Source organism: Urocitellus parryii, chromosome 3 (genome assembly GCF_045843805.1).
Source record: "Urocitellus parryii isolate mUroPar1 chromosome 3, mUroPar1.hap1, whole genome shotgun sequence".
In the NCBI taxonomy this organism is placed as follows: Eukaryota; Metazoa; Chordata; class Mammalia; order Rodentia; family Sciuridae; genus Urocitellus; species Urocitellus parryii.
Genome location: NC_135533.1, coordinates 208,020,849 through 208,041,444, shown reverse-complemented (window position 1 = coordinate 208,041,444; position 20,596 = coordinate 208,020,849). Strand labels below are relative to the sequence as shown.

General features: G+C 45.8%; 1 protein-coding gene and 1 pseudogene across 1 annotated transcript; both read left to right on the top strand.

Annotated features, from left to right (window-relative positions):
• Positions 1-1,259: 1,259 nt before the first annotated feature.
• On the top strand, positions 1,260-16,082 carry LOC113178502 (adhesion G protein-coupled receptor E2-like). The gene is made up of 13 exons (XM_077796516.1): positions 1,260-1,409; positions 1,521-1,598; positions 1,998-2,175; positions 5,210-5,317; positions 5,659-5,882; positions 6,071-6,247; positions 8,337-8,534; positions 9,817-10,052; positions 12,342-12,408; positions 12,957-13,048; positions 13,812-13,980; positions 14,064-14,174; positions 16,032-16,082. The coding sequence occupies exons 1-12, from the start codon at positions 1,260-1,262 to the stop codon at positions 14,163-14,165; spliced, it is 1,779 nt and encodes a 592-aa protein (XP_077652642.1). The 3' UTR covers positions 14,166-14,174; positions 16,032-16,082.
• A 1,483-nt stretch (positions 16,083-17,565) lies between these two features.
• Positions 17,566-18,275, top strand: LOC113177943 (olfactory receptor 7A17-like; annotated as a pseudogene).
• The last annotated feature ends 2,321 nt before the right edge of the window (positions 18,276-20,596 follow it).

The following is a 20,596-nucleotide window of genomic DNA, read 5'->3' as shown; positions in this document are numbered from 1 at the left end:
TCTCTTTCCTGAGAGAAAGCACAACTTTGGGAGGTGAGCCTCTGACCCGTCGTGTTGCAGACATCACCAAATGAGGGCCATGAGAGTGCCCTGTGGAAAATCTGCAGACGGCCAGGTCATACAGGGCACAATTGCTGCATGTGCAGCCCAGGCTTTTTTTTTTTTAATTTTCAAAAAAGCTCCCCCTCTCCAGGTGGACACAGCCACATCTGATAGTTGGAAAGTGGGCTGGTTTTCAGCCCCTGCTTACCATGGACTTGGGCACCCTGACACAATGAACAGCCTGGACAACTGCACCTAAGGGTCAGGATCCTCCTAAGTACAAGCCCTCGGCCTCAGATGGTGGCTATTGTGCCCTCTGTGCCCCACGCTGTGTTGCTAGGTTAGAAAGAAGCCAAGGCTGGTTAGGAGAGAGGGCAGAGTTCATTCAGGTGGATGGGCAGAGTCAGGGGTGAGCAGGAATGAGGTGGAAGACACCCCCGCCCCTGTGTGAACCCCACTGGGAAAGAACCCTGGAGGTGAAGCCGCAGCTCAGTGAGGGCTCAGCTGGGCCCTACTCGTTCCCTCCTCACCCTTCAACACTGTGGTCTTCACTGCACCTGAAGATAGGACCACTGGCCTCACAGTCCATGGAGTCAGTGATGGGCAGACCTGGTACCCACTCCCTGGGCTCCTTGCCCCACCTTCTCCAGGAATCAGAGGGCCATGCAAAACACTTGGCTGCCCATCTCTGTTCACTCTCCAAAACTCAGAACACCCTGCAGAGGGCCACTTCTGTACCTTCAGAACACCCCATTGCCCATCCGTTTTGCATGAACTGCAAGGGGGAGGGATCAAGATAAGGAGCCCACAGGGAGCTCATTGCAGCACCATTCTGTCTTCTTTCCCCTGCTAGACACTGAATGGATAATACTTGGCCCTCCCAGGGACCACAGGGACTCAGTCACACCTGGAACATTCAGTTTCCCCACAACCACGATGGACCCAGGGACCCAGCGGGGAAACTCAGTAGGTAGGAGACTTGAGGGTAGGACACAGTCAGTCCCAGCCAACACCCCGGCCTGGAGAGGACTCGCTGTGTGCTCCATGCTTGTCTTGGCCACGCCCTCACGGCCACGCCCTTCTCCACTGCTTGGCCTCATTCACTTCTCTGCTCTACTCTCTCCATCCTGACTTTGATCTGCATGTGCACATGCTCCTGGAGCCACCCACACACATGTGCACTTCTCTTAATGAACCACTGTCCTGTCCCGGCAGTCATGCCCAGCGACACCCAGTCTCCCCACCGCTACCCTGGGACTGGGCCCCGCTACCCTGGGACTGGGCACCGCTACCCCGGGACTGGGGGCAGCTACTCTGGGAATGGGGGCAGCTACACCTGGTCTCTGCCCACTGGAGTCCACAGCCAGGTAAGCCACCCAAGCCACGATAAGGAGGTGGGAATTCATGGTGCAGCACCCTGTCCACCCCTTTGCCCAAAGCTTCGCACCCACCCATGACACCTCATCTCACCTCCCCAGAGACTCTCCCAATTCACTGACAAAGTCAACAATCTGCACAAGAATGTCAAGCAACATGCAGCCAACGACACCATCCAGGTAAGGGCAGGACAGGGGAAGCAGGTGGAGACCTCCCATAGAGGGAGGAGGGCAGCTGTGGTCTGGGGGAAGGGGAACAGGCCCAAGCACAGTAAGGTCCTGCTCTGAGCTGGCCACTCTCCCAGGGCAGGTGGAAGAGGACACTGGGAGACACACACACAGTTGGATGCCCACATGCAAAGTCTGTCCTCTTGCTCTGATCCTTGTCTTTGTCATCCTTGACTGTCATGAACCAGGGCTGACCTCTGAGGAGCAAGGACCACCCAGGGAGTCCCAAACCATGCTCTCTCTATCCCCAACTGGACAGTGTCTGGGTCTGTTCTCTGGGGTTGAGTGGTCAAACTCCTCATGTGGACCTTCTGGCCCAAGTCCACCTGCTCTGTGCCCCCATCCCTCTAGGGGGTCATGCAGGAGGTGGATGAGCTGCTGGAGACCCCTGGGGACCTGGAGACGCTGACCTCCTCACAGAAGCACTATGTGGCCACTCACCTGCTGACAGAACTGGAGAGTGCTCTGACACACCTGAGCAGGGCTCTGCCTGAGGGGACAGCAACCTTCAATTATTCTGCAGGCACACGTAAGTCCCTGGGTCTGCGCCAGCCCCTGTTCCTAGCCTCATCCTCTTCTGATCCCACTAGAGCTGAGTGACCACACTGTACCTCAGTGAGACTCACATAAATAATCACAACAGTGAAAAAGGCAGAAAACCACAAATAGTACAAATTTACAATATAGTATACATTATCAGCAGTAAAATGACAATAAGCGGGGCTGAGGATGTGGCTCAAGTGGTAGCGCGCTCGCCTGGTGTGTGTGTGGCCCGGGTACAATCCTCAGCACCACATACAAAGAAGTTGTGACCACTGAAAACTAAAAAAATAAATAAATAAAAATTAAAATTCTCTCTCTCTCTCTCTCTCTCTCTCTCTCTCTCTCTCTTAAAAAAATGACAATAAGGAATTTTAGAGGGGCTGGGTTGTAGCTCAATGGTAGAGCATTTGCCTAAAGGCACAGGGTTTGATCCTCAGCACCACATACAAATCAATAAAAGCAAAGGTATTGTGTCCATCTACAACTAAAAAAAAAAAAAAAAAAAAAAAAAAAAAAAAAAAAAAAAAACTTTTTTCCTAAGAATTTTAGGTAACAAAATTGAAACAGCTCCCAAAAGCTAATTTGGAGTAATATAAATTAATCTTGCTTGATATGTAGGTATTAATTGTTTTATTGTGGTAAAATTCACTTAACAAAATCCAACATTTAAGTTCTCCATTTTAAATCCACCAATTCTACATTTCAGTGGAATCAAGAACATTCACAAACTGATGCAGCCATCACCTCCATTTCTAAGACAGTTTTCTCCAAAATCAAACACAGTGCCTCCTCAGCTTTCTTCCCTCACTCCTCCCCTTCCCCAACCGTGGCTTCCACTCACCTGCTTGCTCTCTAATGGAGTTGCCTATTCCACCATTTAGTAAAAAGCAATCATACAAAGTGTGACCTGTCCCTCTAGCTTCTTTCTCCTAGAATAATGCTGTTGAGCAGGGCATAGCATCACTCCATCCCTTTTCATGGCAGAATATGATTCCATCCTATGGGTGTTGATCTGACCCACTCAGCCACTGATGAACATTTGGGTGGGTCCACCTCTTGGCTATTGTGACTTACTACTAAGAATATGGATGTATAAGTGTGTTTGAATAACTGTTCTCAGTGCTTTGGTGTGTCTACCATGGACCGGACTTGGTAGGTAACATGGTAATTCCATGTGTAGTTTTGGGGGAACCACCAGACGGTTTGGAGAATGGCCACACTATTTCATAGTACCACCAGCGGGGTGGAAGAGTCCTCTCTCCATGGCCTCGGCTAAACATGTTACCTCGATTCATCTGGTTTTTATCACAGCTGTTCTAGTGCATGAGAAGTGATGTCTCCTTGCCAGTTTGAGTTGCATCTCCCTGTTGACGGGTGATGGTTAGCATCTTTTCATGTGCCTCTGGGCCATTTGTGTATCTTTTTGGAGAAATGTCTGTTCAAATTCTTTGTGCATTTGTGATTGGGTTGGTAATTTTGTTGTTGAGTTGTAAGAGATTTTCATCTATTTTGACAGGAGACCATGATGAGATGTGCAACTTGGAAATGCTTTCTCCATCCTATGGATTATCATTTCACATCTCTGATAATAGTTTAACTTTAATGTCAGATGTTTTGAATTTTGAGGACATCTACTTTATCTACTTTCTCCTTCATGGCTTGTACATTCAGTGTCATATCTAACAATCCATTGCCAAATCCAAGGTCAGAAAGATACCACTATATTTCCTCCTATGGGCTTCAGTTCTTAGATTGAGTCCTTTGTTCTATTTTGAGTTAATCTGTGTGTGTGGTGTGAGGTAGGGGTCCACATCCTTCTTTTTCCTTGGATATCCAGTAATCCCTCATCAATCATTGAAGAGACTGTTCTTATGTGCATTGAACAGTCTTGGTCCCTGGCTGAAAACCAATTGACTGCAGAGGTGCAGGTTTATTTCTGGGCTCACCTTTCCCTCTGTCTTCATGGCAGTACCACGCTGCTTTGGGCTCTGCTCATTTGCCATCAGTTCTGAAATCAGGAGTGTGAGTCCTCCCCCTTTGTTGCTCTTTTCAGCCACGCTTTAACTACTTGGATCTCTTGCAATGCTGTGTTAGTTTCAAGGTGAGTTTTTCTACTTGAGCAAATTATAATATTAATGGCTGTTGGGACATGAATAGGGATGACATTGACTTTGTAGATCTCTTTGGGGCATGTCACCATCTTATCAATATAAAGTTTCCCCATCCATGAACACAAGGTGTCCTTGCATTCATTTGGAGTCTTTAATGCTTTTCAAATCCTTCTGTACTTCTCTAGGTACACATCCTGAGTCTCTTAGTTAAATTTATTCCTAATATTTGATAGAGATTGTTGTGTCTATGTTCATAAGAGATATAGGTCTCTTGTTTTCTTGTGATGTCTTTATCTGTTTTTACATCACAGTAAGATGAGCCTCAAGGAATTACTAGATGATGACCCGTCTTCTGTTGTTTGAAAGAGTTTAGAAAGAATTCATGTTCATTCTTCCCTATATGATTAGTGAAATTTAACCATATTGAATTGGTGAAAATCTGATCTCACATGTTCATTTAGGAGGATTTTCACTATTGATTCAATCTCTTTACCCATTATAGGTCTCTTCAAATTTTCCAAACCTTCTTGAGTCAGTTTTGGTAGTTTCTGTGTCCCTCAGAATGTGTCCATTTCATCTCAGTTATCTAATATGTTGGTGCACAATTGCTCCTATGGTTAGAATTCTTCATAACTTGAGATTTCATACACATGTATGTATACACACATATGTATACACAACACATATATACACATACATATAAAATCTGAAATTACAAAGGATTACATACATATCTGTATGTGAACACATGTGTGTTTATATATTCACATATACTCGTGTGTGGTTATAGTGAATTAGAAGTCACACATAGGTCCTTGATATATGTGATGTACATATGTAGATATTCATATCCACATATACACACATATAGATTCCTAACATAAAACTTCTTCTTCCCATGACTCATAGAACTGGCCCTGGAGGTGCAGAAGCAAGGAATTTGCAATGTCACCTTGAGTCTGAATCAGGCAAAGATGCAGCTGAACTGGAATCTGGCACAGGAATCTTGTTACACAGGTAACATCTGAGATGGGGAGAAGGTGGGATGTCCACCATACACCAGTACCATCCTGTTTGGAAGAGGCTTCAGGGTGGGAAAATATGTCCAATTATGTGAAAAAATACAGAATTAAAGACTAAAGGGTGATGTGGGTGGGAAGAGGTCACTAGAAGAGCATCCAAAGGGGAGGTTCTGGGGAGTGATGAGGCCACATTCTGTTGTGTGCACGTGTGAATGTGGAGCAGCAAGTCCCACTATTGTGTATCATTATAATACAACAATTCAAAAGGAGGAGAGGCCATCTAAGGAGGAGGCCCTGGAGGAGACCCTGAGACTCACCCATGGCCTCGTCCTGCAGGCCCTTCTGTGGTGGGCTTGGTCTCCACCCCAGGGATGGACAAGCTGCTGGCTGAAGCTCCCCTGGTCCTGGAGCCTGAGAAGCAGGTGGCTCCCCATGGGACACACAAGGACTTGATGCCAAGAGTCTCCTCTGTCCTGCTCTCAGATGTCGTCTCAGCCTTTTTGAGCAGCAATGACACCCAGAACCTCAGCTCATCAGTTACCTTCACCTTCTCCCATCCTGTGAGTGGGGGGTGGGGGACCATGGTGTGGGAAGATCCCCAGGCCCAGGCACACCCTTGTTGTCCTCTTAACCTTGAGGTTCAGCAGGACTCCCCACAGGTGCACCCCACACAGGAAAGCCAGCCCTTCCTGGGTCAGCATCTCTGAGCACAGGAGGACCAGCTCACACCCCTGTCCTGTTACTACAGCTGGTGACATCTGCACCAAGGCACAAGGTGCTCTGTGTCTTCTGGGACCACAGCCAGAATGGGAGTCACTGGACCACTGCAGGCTGCAGGACAGTGAGCACCAGAGGTGGCAGCACCACCTGCCACTGTACCCACCTCAGCAGCTTTGCCGTCCTCATGGTCCACTACCATGTGCAGGTGAGAGGCTGCCTTCAGCATCGATTGCTGCAAAACACACTTATGCAAATGTCACTGCTGAAGTAAAACAAATTTGTTCCCTCGCGGTTTCTGTGGGTCAGCAACCCAGCACAGGGGGATGAGTTCCTTGTTCAGGTTCTAAAAGACTGACAAGATCACATCAGCCAGGGCGGCAGTCTCTTCTGGGTCTTGCAGCCCTCCTCCAGCTCCCTGGTTGCAGGCAGAGTTCAGTTCCCTTCTCTTAGCAGCTGTCAGGGGGGACCACACTCAGTTCCTAAGAGCCACCCACATTTCTTCTCATATGACCCCTGGTTGGCCTTGTCACAAAACACCAGTGTTCCTATCTAAAAACCAACATGAAAATGTCCTTGTATAGAATCCCTCTCAAGTTTTGAATCTGTTTTCCCAGGAAGAGTCCAGATCTTTAAAGCAATCACCTGATCACACCAATCCCAGAATAAACTCCTTAATCTAAAAGTCAACAGATCGAGCCCTAAATTCCACCTGCAAGATCCCTCCACAGCAGCACCTAGTTTATCAGAGAATTGAATAATTAGAAGAAGGTTTGTGTAACAGCAGGGGGAGGACATAGGAAGACCAAGTTAGAATTCTACTTACCACCAGAGTCTGTAAGTCAACCATGGTCAGGTTTCAGGTTTACAAAAAAGGAAGGTCTGGGGAAGGTGGAGGTCAGAGGGGGTCAGCGGAGTCAGGGAGGATGGCTGGACTGGGGGCTGTTTACCTCCTCCTCTAGCCAGGGGAGTGGACACTTCTGCTTCCCCAGGTTCAGACTCTCAGGTGAGCCCACATTATGGGCATTTACTGTGAGCACCCTGTGACCATGAGCATGACAAAGATCTCAGCCAAGAGCTTTTTATATATTATGGAAATTAGATTTTGTCTTTACATCAGAAGTTCTCAAAATTCAGCATATGTTAACATCACTTGGAGGAACATTTATTTTTAAGTGCTTTCTTAGGAAACAATTTCTATTTTTTAGATATGTTTCAAGAACAAAAATAGAAGAAATAGATCAGATACTTGGTTAAAGGAAGAAAGTCAATGATGATGGTAACTTAAAATTTACACTTTCCCACCTATTTCTCCAAGTCCTCTTAAAGCCATGAGGAAATGAAAAGAGAACCCACCACCCCATTACTCTTTACCCAGAGACATCTATTTTGAAAGTTTTGCCTCTGTTTCATTTATCAGGTGTCATTCTTTCCCTCTGCTCCTCCCCTGTCCTGCCTCCTAATTTCCCAATTTTGTCTTTACACCAGGGTCTCAAATGTTCCTTGCACAAATGTCACCTGCAGGGTTTGAACTTTGTTTTCAAACATTTTCTTGGGAAACCATTTCAAATTTACAGATATGTTGCAAAAACAAAATCCACACAAACAACATCTGTGTGCACTTGATCCTGATGCACCTGCTGTGAAATTTTACCTTCATTATTTACCATTTGAACATTTCCCCTCCCTCTTTCCTCTTCTCTCCTCTTCCCCTCAATTACACTGAAATAGAATTGATGGTGGGCTTTTAAATATCCTCATGGCTTTAAGATGACTTTCAGAAAGAAGTGGGGGGAAAGTGAACTTTAAGCTACTGTTATTAACTTTAATTTTTAACCAAGTATCTAATTCTAACTACACAGGGACTTGTGGTCAGTAAGGAACAGGCAGAGCTGGACTGAGGCCAGGGGTGTCTGGGATGGGAGGTTAATGCTGGACACTGAGGTGCAGGTTCTGTCCTGTGGCCTAATGGAACAGGGACAGAGGGACCCTCAGCATGGGCTTCACACACACTCACTCACATATCAACATACACCTTACTGTGCCCCAAAGTCAGGAATCCCGGGTCTCCTCCTTGAGTTAGGACTCTACACATCGGGGCCCTACTAGCCTCTTACCTGCTCCATTCAGAAAACCTAACAGTCCAACCTTCTGAACCTGGAGCCCCTCCCCCATCAGCTTCACACCTGGACCCCGTCCCTCCATTCCTGAATCTGCTGCACCAAATGACAGATAGGGGAGGGGTTCCTACCCCAGAGCAGGGCACGTGGCTGTGAAGGCTCCTCCCTCTGCCCCAGGAGGATGACCCCGTGCTGAGCGTCATCACCTGCATGGGGCTGGGCGTGTCGCTGCTGTGCCTGGTCCTGGCGGCCCTCACCTTCCTCCTGTGCAGAGCCATCCAGAACACCAGCACCTCCCTGCACCTGCAGCTCTCGCTCTGCCTCCTGCTGGCCCACCTGCTCTTCCTCACGGCCATCGACAGAACCCAGCCCAAGGTACCCAGGTGTCCCTGCCCCGCCCTCCCAGGGGTGCTGAACTCAGGAGCCAGGCTGCCCAGCTCCTAATCAAACAGCCTGGGCCCCGGGGAAGTCCAGAGGAGGTCGATGCCCATTTCACGTTGATGGATTCAACGAGAAAACGAACCCTCTTTGCAACTCCAGCAGCTACATTCGTGTTGCTTAGCAACACGGCTTGCATCCTGGGGAAGTTCCTTCATTAGGGGACCAGGTAGGGTGAACTGACGCAACTCTAGATGGCATCCTTCAATCACTGGACGTGGCCTCCTGATTCAATCAGGAGACACGAAGGAGGCGACTGGGCAGGTGTCAGGCGGCACCTCGTTTTACAGCAGACACTTTTTAAGAGGAGAAACAGGAGGTTTTTAATTTTTAATTTGGTTAATCGAGTCCTTTGTTTTCAGAATTTCTATTAGTTCATTTTTAGAATCTGGCTTGATTGAAATGATCCTCCACTTCCTGTTTCTTCTCCAGGTTCATTCCTTACATCTTGTTTCAGCTCATTCAAAATTTTAACTAGGAGCTTTCTAAATTCTTCCCCAACATTTCCTCTGCTGTCACTCCTACAGAGTTAGTTGTTGGAGTGCTGGGGGCTGTGTGGTTTGCTCCCTTGCTCTTTCCAGCTGCTTGTAGGTCTGCCCACCTTCTGGGTTGATTATCTTCTCTGCGTTGATGCACAGGATTATTTAGTGACCTTCTGTCTCTTAAGAGCCCAGGGATGGGTGAATATCCAGCTACTGATACTGTCATTCAATGTGCACCCTCAGCTGTTCCCAGGATCAGCACCATTTGGAGACAAGATACTAAGCCCTGTGAACTACAGTCACTTCTAAAATAATGTGAAAATCATAGTGCAGTAAATGCATAAGCAGTCACATAATCATTGGTTGCCATTTGTAAATATTAGGTCCTACATGTCCTTGTGTGACCCTGCTGCTCATGAACCAGCAGTGCAGGGGGTTGGTTCACAAGAGCATCACCACTACTGCATGAGGAAGGCCACAAGGCGGCAGTGGGAGGCTGTGACATCACCACTACTGCATGAGGAATGCCCCAGGACAGCAGTGGGAGGCTGTGAAGTCACTGGGCAGCAGGACCTCTCCAGCTCTGCTGTGATCTATGGGAGCACACATGCAGCCTATGGCTGAAGCACCATAGTGCAGCGCCTGGTGCACAGCAGAATTCCCTGCCACAGGGCTCAGGAGGCCTCCTGGGCCACGCCCAGAGTCTGAGGCTGCCCCAGGGTCTCTCTCCTCCCCAGGTGCTGTGCGCGGTCACCGCGGGCGCCCTGCACTACCTCTACTTGGCCTCCTTCACCTGGATGCTGCTGGAGGGGCTGTTCCTCTTCCTCACCGCGCGGAACCTGACTGTGCTCAGTTCCTCCAGCAGAAACAGGCTCATGAGGAGGCTCATGTTCCCTGTGGGCTACGGGGTCCCAGCTGCCATGGTGGCCGTGTCTGCAGCAGCCAGACCTCACCTTTATGGCACTCCTGCTCGGTAAATACGCACCCCACTTGTCCTTCTCCTCTCGCCCATGTCCACGGCCTTCACTTGAACCAAAGTAGCATTTTGAGTATTTCAGAGCTTAAGATGCACAGCGACACTAACTAGTAACCCCTAGGGCATCTTTCCTGTGGAAAATTATAGTAAGGATTAAATAATTAATGAAATCTCTCTCCTAAAAATAGCAAATATAAAAGCAAAAGAAATGCTTAGGACTTTTTTGTTTTCATTTAACCTACTTTTATCCAAATCCCAATTCCTCACTGGGGAAAGTAGAATTGATTTAAATAATCAAACTGATAAACAAAGATAATCACCAAACTTGTGATTGTGGTTACCTCAGTGACAGGAGGATATGCAATCAAAAGGGAGAGAAGTCCTCATCTTCTCCCGTGAAAGGTCTTATTGCTTAGGCTCACATGTCAGTCCTAGGGATTTCATTATAACAGTTTTAAGCTTTAATGATGCAGAATAAAAAGGACTTAATTACAAAAGTAAAAATTAAACATAGTGTCATAGTTAAGATTTACAGGGTGCTTATTTCATGCCAGGTGCTTCTCTAGCCACTTTTATATGTATTAACTCAAATAATCCTCACTTCTCTACTTACAAGTAGATGTTCTCATTAGCCTGATTTTATCAATGAGGAAATAGAAGGACCATTTAGTTAAGTGCCCAAAGGTGGCAAAACTAGCAGATATCCACAAACGCAAGTTTGTTGCAGCACTCTCCACAATACCTGAGGCACGGAATCAGCAGAAGTGCCCCTCACAGATGAATGGAGAACGAAGAGGGGAGATACACACACACACACACACACACACACACACACACACACACAATGCAATACTATTCAGCCTCTTAAAGAAGAATACTATTTAACATTTGCAGCAACAGGGATAAAACTGGAGGACATTATATTAAGTTAAATGAGCCAGGCACAGAAACACAAGTACCACATGTTGTCTCACATTTGTGGAAGCTAAAAAATAAATCCACCTGAAAGTACAACAGAGTGAATTCAAGAGATCCGGAAGGGTGCAGGGCAGTGTCAAGGAAAGCAGAAAAGGGAGGTTGGGATGAATCACTGCACACCATGGGCCTGGGTGGAAATACCAGGCTGGGCTCCTCTAATACAGACAATTAATATGTTCATGGGCGAATTTCATCTTTAAAATGCTGCATTATGAGTGAATCTTGAAAACATCATGCTAAGTGAAAGAATGTAGTCATTAAAGATCACACATTTCATGATTCCATTATGTGAAATGCCAAGAAGAAACAAATCGATAAGAGAAAATAGATTCCTGTGGCTGGGGGCAAGGAAAGGGGTGGGAGCAGGAGGGAGGAGCGGGTGCTGATGTGCACATGTTTCTTTCTGGAGCTGTGAGAATGTTCCACAGTTAAGTTGTGGTGATGGCTACACAGCACTGTTTTGTTCAAACAAAAACTGTGCAGTTCATTTTTCTGCATTTTTATTGGTGCTTTATAGTTGTATATAATGAAGGGATTTGTTGCTACATATTCGTGCATGCACACCGCATGACAATGTAACAGAAGTGTGCACTTTCAATGAGTGAATTTTATGGTACGTGAACTCCATGTCCATAAATCCATGAAAGAATTCTTGTCATTGGGTAATTTAGCAGCAGAAAAAAAGCAACTTATTGAATGGAGCAAGATGAGCCCTTAAAATGATGTCAGGTTCACAAGACTCTCAAGCACTGTGACCATGTTCACAGTCCTCTGCCCTGCTCCAGAGCTGACTACCTCAATAACACCCTCCCATCTTCATGTCTCCATTAACATGTGATTTCCTTGGGGAATTCTCCTTAACCATTTTAATCCCACAGACCCAGACCTTAATATGCCCTCCAGTGATTCATCCTCAAAACCTTCCATTTTTGTTTCATTGTTACAATGTGTCTACAGTGTGTATCCTCCTGGAGGTGAGACGTGGGAGATATACAACCGTGTTTACTTCCTTGGTATCTTCAGAGCCAGACAGAAAGCCTACCACCCAGACACTCAATGTTTGTTGAGGAAAGGGAGGAAGAGATCGAAATAACTGCTCTCTGTCTACAAGGATCAATGCACTGATTCTCTCTTTGTTAATTTTTCATTTGTTCTTTTTAGATGTACATGGCAGTAGAGTATACTGTGACATATCACACATACAGGGGTCTGGCTTCCCATCCTTGTGGTTGTGCATGTGTGGAGTGACTCTGGTCGTGGACTCCTACATGAACACAGCAAAGTGATGTTGTTCTCTCTCTTGCTCAGCTGCTGGCTCAATCCAGAACAGGGGTTTGTGTGGGGCTTCCTTGGACCTGCCTGTGCCATCTCTTGTGTGAGTGATGTCATCAGAGTTCCTTGCCGTCCACATGAGGGTCACTAGAAGAGCAGGATTATAAGGATGGTGATGAGAACAGGACTATCCCTGGATTGTTATGGGTTGGGTTGGGTTTTCCAAGACTTCTGCATCTACAAATTCTAACGCTATTGTCAAATACTAAAAGCTACATGGGTTACAATGGAGAGATAAGAGATTTAAAATTTTATTCAATAAAACTTTGCTGTGGGGGATTTTGGTATAGCTCAAAAGCAGAGAGCTTGCCTGGCATGCACTAGGGTCTCGGTTCCCTTCACAGAACTGCAAAGGGAAAAGAAGATATTCATAAACCTCCTACGGTTTCTTTTGTGGGGTTCTTTTTAGTTATACGTGAGGGTAGAATCCATTCTGATACAATTACACAAGCATGGAATATACCTTATTCCTCTAAGGCCCATTCTCGTGAATGTACATGACGGTGGGATTCACTGTGATGTGGTCATATATGTACACAGGAAAATTATGTCAGATTCATGCTGCTGTCTTTCCTCTGTGGTTTCTTGAAGGTCAATTTGGTTTTCTTCCTGATGACCCTCTGGATTGTGAAGAGCAAGCTGTCCTCCATCAACAGAGATGTGTCCACCCTCCAGAACACGAGGTGAGATGGACCAGGGGACATAACACCCACAGACATGGATGAGGCCCAAGAGCAAAGCCATGTGCCTGGGCAGCCCCTCATGTCCCTCCTGGGGGGATTCTGGGTGGCTCTGCTGCTTACAACCCAAAAATGCCTCCATCTCTGATCCCAGCTTGGGACTCCCTCAGCCTCAGGAGGAATTGGCGTTGGCTGACCAGCAATGCTTGGACTCTTTTTCAGCTCTTCCACAGCAAGAGTACCAAGAGCATTGTTGTTCTCCTGACAGTCCCCACGTCTCAGGCTGCACTTCCTTGAGGCACCCTCAGCTCAGAATCCTTCCCACCCTATAAGTAACTGTTCCTCCCTGTAGAAAACGCTACTCCAGTTCAGTCCTCCAGGGGGCGGGGTTGATCCTTCACTCAGAATCTTGTGTAAAATTCATGCTCTTTCTTCTGGGTTCCTCTGATTAACCTTTCAAATTTTTGCATATCATTATTTAGTTGTATTACCACTTGAACAGAGCATACGATTAATGAAAACAGAAATTTGTCCTGTGTTTGTTTTCTAAGATTGGGCCTCACTGTGTTTCCCAGGCTGTTATCCTCTTGCCTCAGCCTCCTAAGGAGCTGGGGTTACAGGCATGCACCCCTGCCCCAAGCCTCTCTTTGTGATTCATGTCCAAGCCCTAGCAAAGGAAATGCTCTGTAACACTGGTTAATGAAATTAGGGATCAGCATGATTTTGTTGTGGGTGCATTATAAGCCTCCATTCTCCCCCAACCTAGGATGCTGACATTTAAAGCAATGGCTCATCTCTTCATCTTGGGCTGCACCTGGTGTCTGGGTGTCCTGCAGGTGGGCCCCCTGGCCCCCGTCATGGCCTACCTCTTCACCATCGTCAACAGCCTGCAGGGCGTCTTCATCTTCCTGGTGTACTGCCTCCTCAGCCAACAGGTACCCCTGCCCAGCTCCCACCCATGCCTCCCCACCCACACCCCTCTCTGTGAGCTGACCCAGAGCATGGGTTGCCTCTGCAGGTCCAGGAGCAGTACAGGACATGGCTCAAGAGGATCAGGAAATGGACAGCTGAACCCGAGTCCTACACTCTGTCTAGCAAGGCTGTGTCGGATACCTCCTGACCCAGCATGGTAGGGTCACTCCCTGCTCCCAGAGCACACGTTCCTTGGTATTGGCAGGATTTCTCTCCTCCTGTCTACAGACCATGCTTCCCCTGCCTCCTGGACTCCACCATCATGCCTGCCTGTGTGCTGACCTTACATGATTCTCTCTCCCTCCCTCCCACCCACCTAGTCCCTGCTTATTATCATTTGTCCCCACCCTTATCTGAGTCTCCTAAAGACCCTGGTGATGACCTTAGGCTCACCTGGACAATCCAGGATGATTTTCTCATCTCAAGATGCTTAACATGCATGATCCCACTGATATGTGAAATGCAAACATTGATCTCATAGAAACAAAGAGCAGAACAGTGGTTCCCAGAGGCTGGGGAGGAGGGGGTGAGAAAAGCTTGATCATGGGTACTAAGTCACAGTCAGGAGAAAGAAGCTCTGTGGTGTGGTGCACAGTAGGTCAATAGACCACAAAGTGTGCTGTGCCTTTCCAACAGCACTGAGGGGCTGGGGGCCACTCAGAGGGAGGCACTTGCCTGGCACTTGCAAGGCCCCTGGCTCCATCCCAGCACCAAGTCTCTTTAAAAGACAAAGAAAGGATTTTGAGAGTTTTTACCACAAATAACTAATGCATGTTGGAGGAGATAGTTATGTTTAACCTGATGTAAACACTCACACTGTAGACAGGCAGGAAAACATTACATTATACCATTAATATGTGCCATCTAAATAGATTTAATGTAAAATTAGATTTTTTAAGCTTTAACATACTCCTTCTTGAGAAGTTCCTTTTCCAGGCATGGTGACATGCACAGGCTACGGGATTAGGGTGTGGACGTCTGTGGGTCATTATTTTGTCTATCACACCAATTACATAGGTTGGCTTTCTCTCTCATGGAGCTGTCAAAATCTGCCTCTAGTTGTAGATAAGTGAATAGATTCACCACCCCCTCCCTCTACCACAGCAATAGGAATGATGTACACATTGAGGAAAAGAAATGGCAACTTTTTATCTAGAAAATAGGAAGCCATCAAATAGGGAACAAAGGCTTCTGAAATTCAGATGATGTGATCAGGTGTTTCTACCATCTTGGGCACTGGACCACGAAGGTCCACTCTGTTGGTGGCCTGATGTCATTTTATCTTCCAGTGTCTCCTTAAACTGGGCATCTCCAGGGTGTCAGTTGCTGGACTCTCTTCCTCTCATTTTGGAATCCCTCCCTTGGCTCATTTCTTAAAAACAAAACATTTTGTCTTGTAACCAGTTCTGAATAATTTTCTGAATCACAACATTCATAAGGCTCCAGTGAATCAGTCTCACTTCTGAGAAAGTCCAAAATCAGCAAAATGTAATCTCATGTGGCCTCTTGATCATGCCCTGATAAATTCATCAGGCAAGAAACTATTGTGATTGAAGTGTGTGTGTGTGTGTGTGTATATGTGTGTGTGTGTGTGTCTGTGTGCGTGCGTGCATGCAGAATCATACCCCATAAACGTAGATGATAATTATTTGTCAATTGAAATTTTTAAAAATTATGGAGCAAGATGGTGGCTAAGACCCTCCAGTGGTCATCCACCAAGCACAATGCTTTAACAGCCATAATTTACTAACTCATTGTTTATATTTGGGGCTGGCTTTAGCTCAGCGGTTCCTTCGCTAGAAAACTTATCATTGTGTATATTTGTGGTGTGACATGTGAATATACAGAAAATAAAATGGTTACAATAATAAATAAAATTAACTACCCATCATCTCACATACTTTTTCATACAGCTATAATCTCTTTATCTAACAAATCATTTCTTTCCTTTTTTAAATGGAACTTGAGTTATTTGCAATAATCTAATGTACTTTTTCAATAATTATCATTCCAGAATAATTAGAAAAATCACCGGAGCTACATCCTCCTTCCCCATGGAAAATCTGAAGCGCCATTTTTTAGCCATTAGGACAGGATAAAGACTCTGTGCTGTGTGTTTCAAGAAATTCATGGTGTTGGCCATGTGAAGGGATTCTTGGAGGACATGATCGACATTCAACTTCTACAGAACCTGAAATGTGTCCGTGCCCGACATGGTGCTGGGCAAAGTCAACATCCAGATGCCGTCTGCTGCCCAATTCCTCAGTTTCTCTGTTAAACGTTCTTCTACTGCCCCCCTTCCTATGAGGCCTCTTCCATGCAAAAATTCTAGAAGCAAGAAAACCAGCCTCCCAGGATGCTCACATCAACAACATTCAAAAGGAATAGAACTTGCCTTCATTTTTTAACAAAAAATAAAATATAAACAGAAAAAAATATATAAAAATAAAATATTGTGGTGCCTACAAGGAAGAGACCTTGCTCTATGTGGGACGTGGGCTTCTGAGGATGTGGAAGTCTCCCCAGAATGCCATACTCCACCTGAGATCTTCATAGTCATAAAGTAGTGGCCAAAATGCCAAGAAAATTGATCCCCAGATAATTTCCTGACAGACATGTTAGTAAGTAAGAAGTAAAGAGTAGGAGACAAGACTGGGAAGACAGGGAGATGGGCCTGGGTCACTTCCTGGGTACTGAGTACAAACAGCACCTGAGGATATTTGCTAAGAAACTTACAAAAAGGCTATTTTTAAGTCAGGACCTATGTGACTATGGTTCATGCCCCTCCAAGGCAGGAAAAAGGCCTGATGGACATGTTGATTGGACAAAAGGCTTCATGGACACCCTGAGGACACTACATGAATGTACTTTGTGACTTTTTCTACTTGTGCTAATTAATGCAAGTACTGGATGCTTTGTCTTGTAGGGCTTCTATAGAACGATCAGTTGTCATTTGGTACCAGGGTTAACATAGACTTGGAAACTTCCTTGACACATTCATTTCCATGTGATTCCCAATAATTCATATGCATTGCAAATAGGTGAGATTTCAAAATTACTGATGATATTTCTGGGTGATGAATTGGGTGAGTCAATTTCTTCATTGATTGGTCCCTTATACTTTTTAATTAAAAATTAACCAAGCCTATAGAAAATGTGACTTCCTCATCATTAATGGGAATTATACAGACCCAGCTTTTAACATTTTACCTAAATGGCAGTTATTACCAGGACCTTTAAAAGTGAAGCACAAAAGTCATTCCTAAGACACCTGAGATCAGGAAGGCTGCTGACCAGATGCAGGGGAGTTGCATAGGTCCAGTCGGCTTTGTGGAGTAAATTAGGTTTGGTGACTGGGTTTTCCAGCTGGTGGTGGCAACAAAAGGGAACTAGTGTCACTAAGGAAGCCCAGTGTGACCCACAGCAGAGGAGGGGCCACCAAGCCAATGCCTCCTAGAGCACTGGGTCCACGTCCAGGCCGCCAGGGTCCTGAGGTGGCCGTGGACTTCCTCTAGCTGCCGCTTCTCCCCTGGGGACATTTACTTTACATGGAACCAGAAAACCACACGGGGACTCCAGGATTTCTCCTCCAGGGACTTTCTGAGAAGCCAGAGATTCCCTCAGTTCTCTCTGGGCTGTTACTGTCCTTGTACCTGGTGACCATCTTTGGCCACCTGCTCATCATCCTGGCCACCATCTCAGACCCCCACCTGCACATGCCCATGTACTTCCTACTCTCCAAACTGTCCTTTTCTGACCTCTGCTTCACCTCCACCACCATCCCCAAGATGCTGGTGAACATCCAGACACAGAGCAAGGCCATTACCTATGCAGGCTGCATCACCCAGATGTACTTCTTCACTGTTTTTGGACTGCTGGACATGGGACTTCTTACTGTGATGGCCTATGAATGCTTTGTGGCCATCTGCCAGCACCTGCACTACAAGGTCCTCAGGAGCCCCAAGCTCTGTGCCCAGTTCATCTCCTGAGCTGGCTCATCAGTGTGCTGGGAGCCCTTCCTGAGAGTGTGAGTGGACTGAGGCTCTCCTTCTGCACAGACGTGGAAATCCCACACTGTTTCTGTGAATTCCCTGAGGTCCTCAAGCTCGCCTGCTCACACCGTCATCAGTAGCGTCATATTGTACACAGTGACAGGCATCATGGGTTTTTCCCTCTTGCTGGCATCCATTTCTCCTATTCTAAAATTGTGGCTTCTATCCACTCCCTTTTTCAACATGGTAAAAAAATACATCAGTGAATTAACCAAATAATTCAATAACCAACACAGCAACCTCCCAGCTCTGGGCAAGGCTGGATTGGCACTTGGGTGAACTAAGGCACATGCTCTTGGCTGCCAGCCTCTCAGAAGCCTTTCTGCAGCACCCACTGGGCTCTCAGGCTCACCTGGATGGGTTTCTGGAAGGAAGTCCAAGTTCCTCCCTGGACAGTTGACAACGGACACTGAAGTGGCACTGCCAGGCAAGACTGCAGGAAGGGGTCAAGACTCAGATTCCAAAGCAGATGTAGATCTCTAAAGCAAGGAAGCCCACTCCACCCAGACCACGGTGGCACACATGCTGGGGACAGGGCAGGAAGACAAGCACCCACTGTGTGTCTGCTCATGAGGCACACTTCCCTCTTGTTATTCCAACACTCAGACATCATTTCCCTGTGGGACTTTGCACCAAAAGCAATTTATATTTTGCCGATTCTCTGTTCCCAAGATGACTAATTAAGTGCCAGGTGAATTAGTCATTATTACTTTTCTCCAAGAAATATTCTGCCTTCTATATTTCAAACCTCCCACACCTTCCCCCAATCCTTGCAAAGTTTTTTCCAAAGTCTAAGACTGAGAAACCTACTTTACCAGGTCCTTTGAGTCCCCATGGGCTTGAGCCCCCATCTCCAGGAAATTGACTCTTCCTCTATTCAACCATGGATGAACTCTGATCTCTGAATACAGAATCAAGCTACTACAACCCTTGGCTTCATGAGACTTTTTCCACAACAACAAACAAACAAAAAATATGCTTATAACACAAGCTGAAATTGTCATGTGTTTGTATTCATAAAAAATTTTAAAATTTAATAAGAGAAATTTAGATCCTTTTATGCACATTGCCCTGAGATTAGCAGTGTGTAATAATTCCCTCATTTAGTTTTTATAAAATCCCATTCTTTGTGGTCTGTATTGTGAACCTTGTCCTACATTCAAACCCATTGGGTCTCAGAATTGTTAAGTGGCCTGCCCCGTTGGGCCCAATGGGAGTTCCAATCTCCACACAGGAGGACTCAGAAATGTGCAGTCTGTAACAGAATGGAAACACCATGAATGCTGTGTTCCATGTACCTGGAACATAGTAGGTGCTCAGTGGACACTTGCTGAATGAATTAATCCATAGATCATGTGATAGAGCAAGTGGTTTGAGAGGTTAATGGAAAATGCTGCTGAATACTGAGGAAGGTGGATGAGTGAGAATTCACTCTGATGGGAAAGAAGGCAGAAGGCTTACAAATGTGGGGGAAAGGGTTGGGGACAGCTAAAAAGGAAGTCTATAAATGCAGAGATAGGGAATGTGCCAGCAATGACAAGGGGTCCTGAGAGGGGGATTGCTCAGTTGTCCTTGCCATAGTGAGCCACCATGTTGGGAGAGGCCCCAGTGGCTACAAACTAAGGACAGTTCCTGGTGGTGAACGTGAACCTTGTCCAATAACCAGTCAGATAACGGGAGCTAGTTCTACCAAGGCAAAAACAGAATTCTGCCAATTTCCTGCATGAGCCCAGAGGAGACTCCTGAGCTCCTGCTGAGAACATAGCCTGACCAGTTGTTTGATTTGGCCAATGTGTGAGAAGCCCTGAGCAGACAAAGCTGTCATGTATACCTAAAGTCATCTGGAAATGGACACTAATATCTTAGCTACTGTGAAAATCCTAAAACAAACATGGGAATGCAGATATCTCTTCAACATACTCATTTCCTCCCCACAGGATTTATCCTTTGTAGGAATATTGCAGAATCAGATACTTCTATCTTTAGATGTTTGAGAAAACTCCCTACTATTCCCCACAATGATTCTATTAATTTATATTCCACCAACAATGTGCAGGAGTTCCTCTTTCTCCCCATCCTCACCAGAATTTTTGTATATATTTGATAATAGCCACTCTGACTGGAGTTAGATGGTTTTATTATAGGTTTTTTAAAATTATTTTCTTTAGTAGTCAATGGGCTTTTATCTTATCTATTTATATGTGGTTCTGAGATTCAGACCCAGGACCTCAAACATGCCAGAGGATAATACATGGGTGTTGCTTTAAGGCACTTACTATGTGGTGATTTCTTTTGCATCAATGCCATGGCAAGATGCACATTGTATCTCTCCAATTGTTTAGGTCTTCCTTTTTATTTTTAATGCATGCTGAATTGTACATATTTATGGTATGTGGTGTGCTATCCTTATAAGTCTATAAATAAACATAATGTGTAATGATTTATTCAGGATGATTAGCATTTTCATCATCTCAAACATTTATGATTTATTTGCATTGGAAATACTTGAAATTATATTTTCAGCTTT